At 37.8% G+C, this 3,878-nt stretch overlaps 1 protein-coding gene across 1 annotated transcript; it reads right to left on the bottom strand.

Moving 5' to 3' along the window:
- Nucleotides 1–461: 461 nt before the first annotated feature.
- LOC148880001 (membrane steroid-binding protein 2-like) lies at nt 462–3,601 on the bottom strand. Its single transcript, XM_088961790.1, has 2 exons — nt 2,814–3,601; nt 462–1,117 (listed from the first exon to the last, which is right to left on the bottom strand). Exons 1-2 carry the CDS (start codon nt 3,113–3,115, stop codon nt 757–759), a joined length of 663 nt encoding a protein of 220 aa, XP_088817916.1. The 5' UTR covers nt 3,116–3,601; the 3' UTR covers nt 462–756.
- Between the last annotated feature and the right edge of the window lie 277 nt (nt 3,602–3,878).

The following is a 3,878-nucleotide window of genomic DNA, read 5'->3' as shown; positions in this document are numbered from 1 at the left end:
TTGAATGGATTTTCAAGTCAGACGTCTCTGATAGTTTGGTTATTTCTTAATTTTATTGCAGTTATTCTAAGTTTAGTTATCTTTTACTCTCTTGCATATTGCAATACAGTGGGTTGAGAATGGAAGGTTTCCATTTTTTTAAGGAAAACATTGAGAATGGAAGCTTCCCATTTCTCACGTTTGGAGACTTACAATGTCGCACACTTGTAAATACAGTGGGTCTGAATTAGTGGCCTATGAAAGAGAACCACATATTTGACTGGGAGAGACTTTGCCCTGATTTCATTACTTATATATATATATATATATTTATATATATATATATTAGATGTGGAGCGAATTACATACATCCATGTCTCCAGAGAGACCAACAGGAAAGGACAGGCAAACTTTCCGTGTTCATTCCTCTGTAAAGTTGACTAGGCATTATAGTCCATAGCGAGTACATGAGAAGAATCCACTCAGGAAAGCTGACTAGGCATTTCATTGATCCCAAATCATCCGTATCCCATTTGCGAGTTTCAAATAAATGATCCAGGACATGGTATATCCAAATATACCATGCTGTCTTTATTTCATAAACATATGGAGCTTGCTTATAAGGGGAATATCTAACTACACTAACAAGATAGGACAACTAGTTGTACCAAGTTTGTCCATGCTAGCAATATTTAACTACACTAACAAGAGATTACACTTGCAGAGATGGAATACAATTGTAACCACTTGGATCTGTTGCTTGTAAAAGGATGGGAACTACTCTTTTTCACCAGCGCTGCCACTGCTGACTTCCTTGGGCTGGTGCACCTCCACATGTTCTACCTTTGTGCCCTCTGATGGCCCATCTCCTGCAGGCTTTGCAACACCTTGCTCGGTAGCTTCAGATGAATCACCAGCAGAGGCATCAGTGACTGCAACAGTCTTCTTAATGGTTCCGACCTTGACATATTTGCTCATAAACTTGTATTCCCAATCTTGCAAGGCCTCTATTTCAAAAGGACCAAGACCTGAGATATCACCTGTCAAATCCTTCTCTTCAAAGGACATCTTTGCAAGAGCCCTACTTGCATCTTTCCCAGTGAACAATGCATATGGCCCACCGGGTCCATAAAACATCCTGCAGGCAATTTGAGAAACATGTAAATTAATCATCACAGGTTATGGATCATCATGGGAAGCCAGAAACAAATCTTTCTTTGTTTTCCATTCCTTGGTTGGGTAGTATACTAGCTTTCATGTTATTAATCATTACGGGTTCTATTTTTTTTTTTTTATTGTTGGTGAATTCCATTTTTTCAATCTTATGCTTTTTGGACTAGCTTCACTAAGAAAACATGGCATTGAATCCTCAACTGGAAGTAACTCCAGATTTAAAAACCATTCAAGGGAATGAAGCATAAAGAAAACAAACAGCTAGCAGTACAGCAATAACCAACACAAGAAAATGAAAACGAGAAGAGATCACGTAAAATTATTAAGGCAAATCTGACTATCTGAGTCATTCCTGTTGGAGTTGGAGTGAGTAAATAGACAATGCCAATGCAATTGGGTTACAAGCTCACTTCTGAACTGCAGATCAATCTATCCAGACAGGCAGGCATCCATGCACGCATATATTAAATGAAGCAAATAATAGACCTTCTACAAAGTCAATTTCGTTGCAAGATTAAGGATAAAAACCACTGAATAGATGGATCTTTGCAGATATTGAACTAGAATTCTGTCAACACCTACGAGTCAATATGACATTTAATCACTGTGGCAATGTAACTGTATCAGAGCGGAATACCAAAATCTAACAATCAATTAATTCCATCTGTTATCTGTTCTATGAAAGAATTAAGGGTTCATTTGGTTTGCAGTTGGAATCAGAATCTAAACCAGAATCAGAATGGTCTATTGCCACAGTCTGTTTGGCTCAGACAAGAATAAGAATTGGAATCAGATGGAATGAGATTTCATTCCGAAGGGAGGGGAGGTAATGGCCATTCCCTCAAATAAGGGAATGCCATCCCATCTGGGATTCCAATTCCACGGAACCAAACAGTTGGACCATTCTGATTCTGAATCCAGACTCCTATTACCGCAAACCAAACGGGCCCTAAATAACACCAAACCCCGTGAAAAGGAAGGTAGGATTGCACCTATGTTCAATTTCTAGATATCTAAGTTGAAGCAAACCATGCATAGAATCTTCTGAACCGAAGATAAGGACTAAAGAAATAACCCTAATTTCATGACGGGTGAAAGCTAATCTAACTGGCGATTTCTTTAGTTATTAAGTAAGAGAAAAATGATACAGATCAGACCATGAAAATACTTGAAGAACACTTGATCGTATCATTCGACAGTCCAGACAAAAAGGAAGTAAAAAGGAGAAAAAACAGAAGAGCAAGTTGCTTTAGTGGTCAAATTTCAAATTCCCGAAGACAAAAGATTGTATCGAATTTGCTGCAGATCTCATATACTAGAACCACGCAAAAACTCATTACAATAAAAGAAAACGGTATGATCAAACAACTGGATTCCGGAGAGAAGAAAGGCATATATCAAAATCCATAAAGTATTCGTGTCTTTTCCCGCTAAAGCTGGAAGGACAAAATCACCTAGAAATCGGAAAGTTAAAGAAAAGGGATGGAAATAGAGAGAATCAACAAGGGGGGAAACATAAAGCAACCAGGGAATATGAAACCCCAAAACGAACACAGACAAACAGTGAAGAGAAAGCCCGCTAAATAAGAAGTTTATTTCCTAACCAGGAAAATCGAAAAAAGTAGAATGAAATTGGGAGAAAAGAAAAGTTAACTAAATACCTGCTCTGAGATACATCATAGATCTGGCCCTTGATAGCCATAAGCAAGGGCTTTTTAGGGTCGGATCCATCGTAGGCCTTGAGCTCCTCTTCTGTGATTTCACCAAGCTGAACAGGAGGAGGTAGAGGCTCCATCTGTTCATGGAAATCCCTTGACTTTGGAGGTTCCGAAGACCCAAAGAAGCCAGAAATGGCATAGTAGAAGGCTACAGCTAAAGCCAACACCGTGAAAAAGGTGGCGGGAGAGAACCCTGTATACGCTGTAATCGCTTCTTTCAAAGTTGCCCAAAGCTGCAAAGCCATGCTTTTCAGCCAAAAATTAGCAAACGAGAAAGAAGAGAAGTAAGGAAACAAAAAATAGAGTAAGCGTCTGCCGCAACAGGAAAACAAAAAGGCCGGAGAGACAAAAAAGAGAAGAGACTCCCTCGATATTCTCAATCTATCCCCACTTAAAAATCTCTGCAAGTCGGGAGTCAGCACAAGCCTGAGTTCACATCGGCGCCCCACATCTCTGTAAGTCGGGAGATATTGGTAATATCTCTCGGTGATTTCTTATCGTCTTTTTCTTCCATACTATCATCGGAAAACGTGGCGTTCGATGACAAATGAGATGTTCTCGGTACACGGTTGAGATCCCAATATATGGTGGGTATGTGCTGTGGAACGTTGTCGGGGGCAATGTTGTGTGTAGGGATTGCAACGAGTCAATCTTTTAATGAGTTGTTGGAGCTCAAGTTCGAGTCCAATGATTCGATTATTAAATGATCGAAGTCGAGCCTATTAGAATTCGGTTCGTGAGGTTTGTGAGTGGGTTCGAATATATATATATATATATATATATATATATATATATATATATAATTATAATAAATAATATATATAACAAAAATATTATAATTCGTAATTATTATAATTTTTAATTTTTAAATATAAAATAAAAAATTTATATATAATTTTTATTTTTATAAAATATTTTTATAATAAAATATTTATAAAATATAAAACGAGCTAAATTAAGCTTATGAACTTTTAACTCGAGCCTTGTAGAATAGTCTTGAGTCAAGCC

The sequence above is a fragment of the Nelumbo lutea genome, chromosome 1 (genome assembly GCF_056320005.1).
Source record: "Nelumbo lutea isolate HS-2025 chromosome 1, American lotus-T2T, whole genome shotgun sequence".
Taxonomy (NCBI): domain Eukaryota; kingdom Viridiplantae; phylum Streptophyta; class Magnoliopsida; order Proteales; family Nelumbonaceae; genus Nelumbo; species Nelumbo lutea.
The sequence above is the reverse complement of the archived record's forward strand: the minus strand, read 5'-3'. Positions and strand labels throughout refer to the sequence as shown.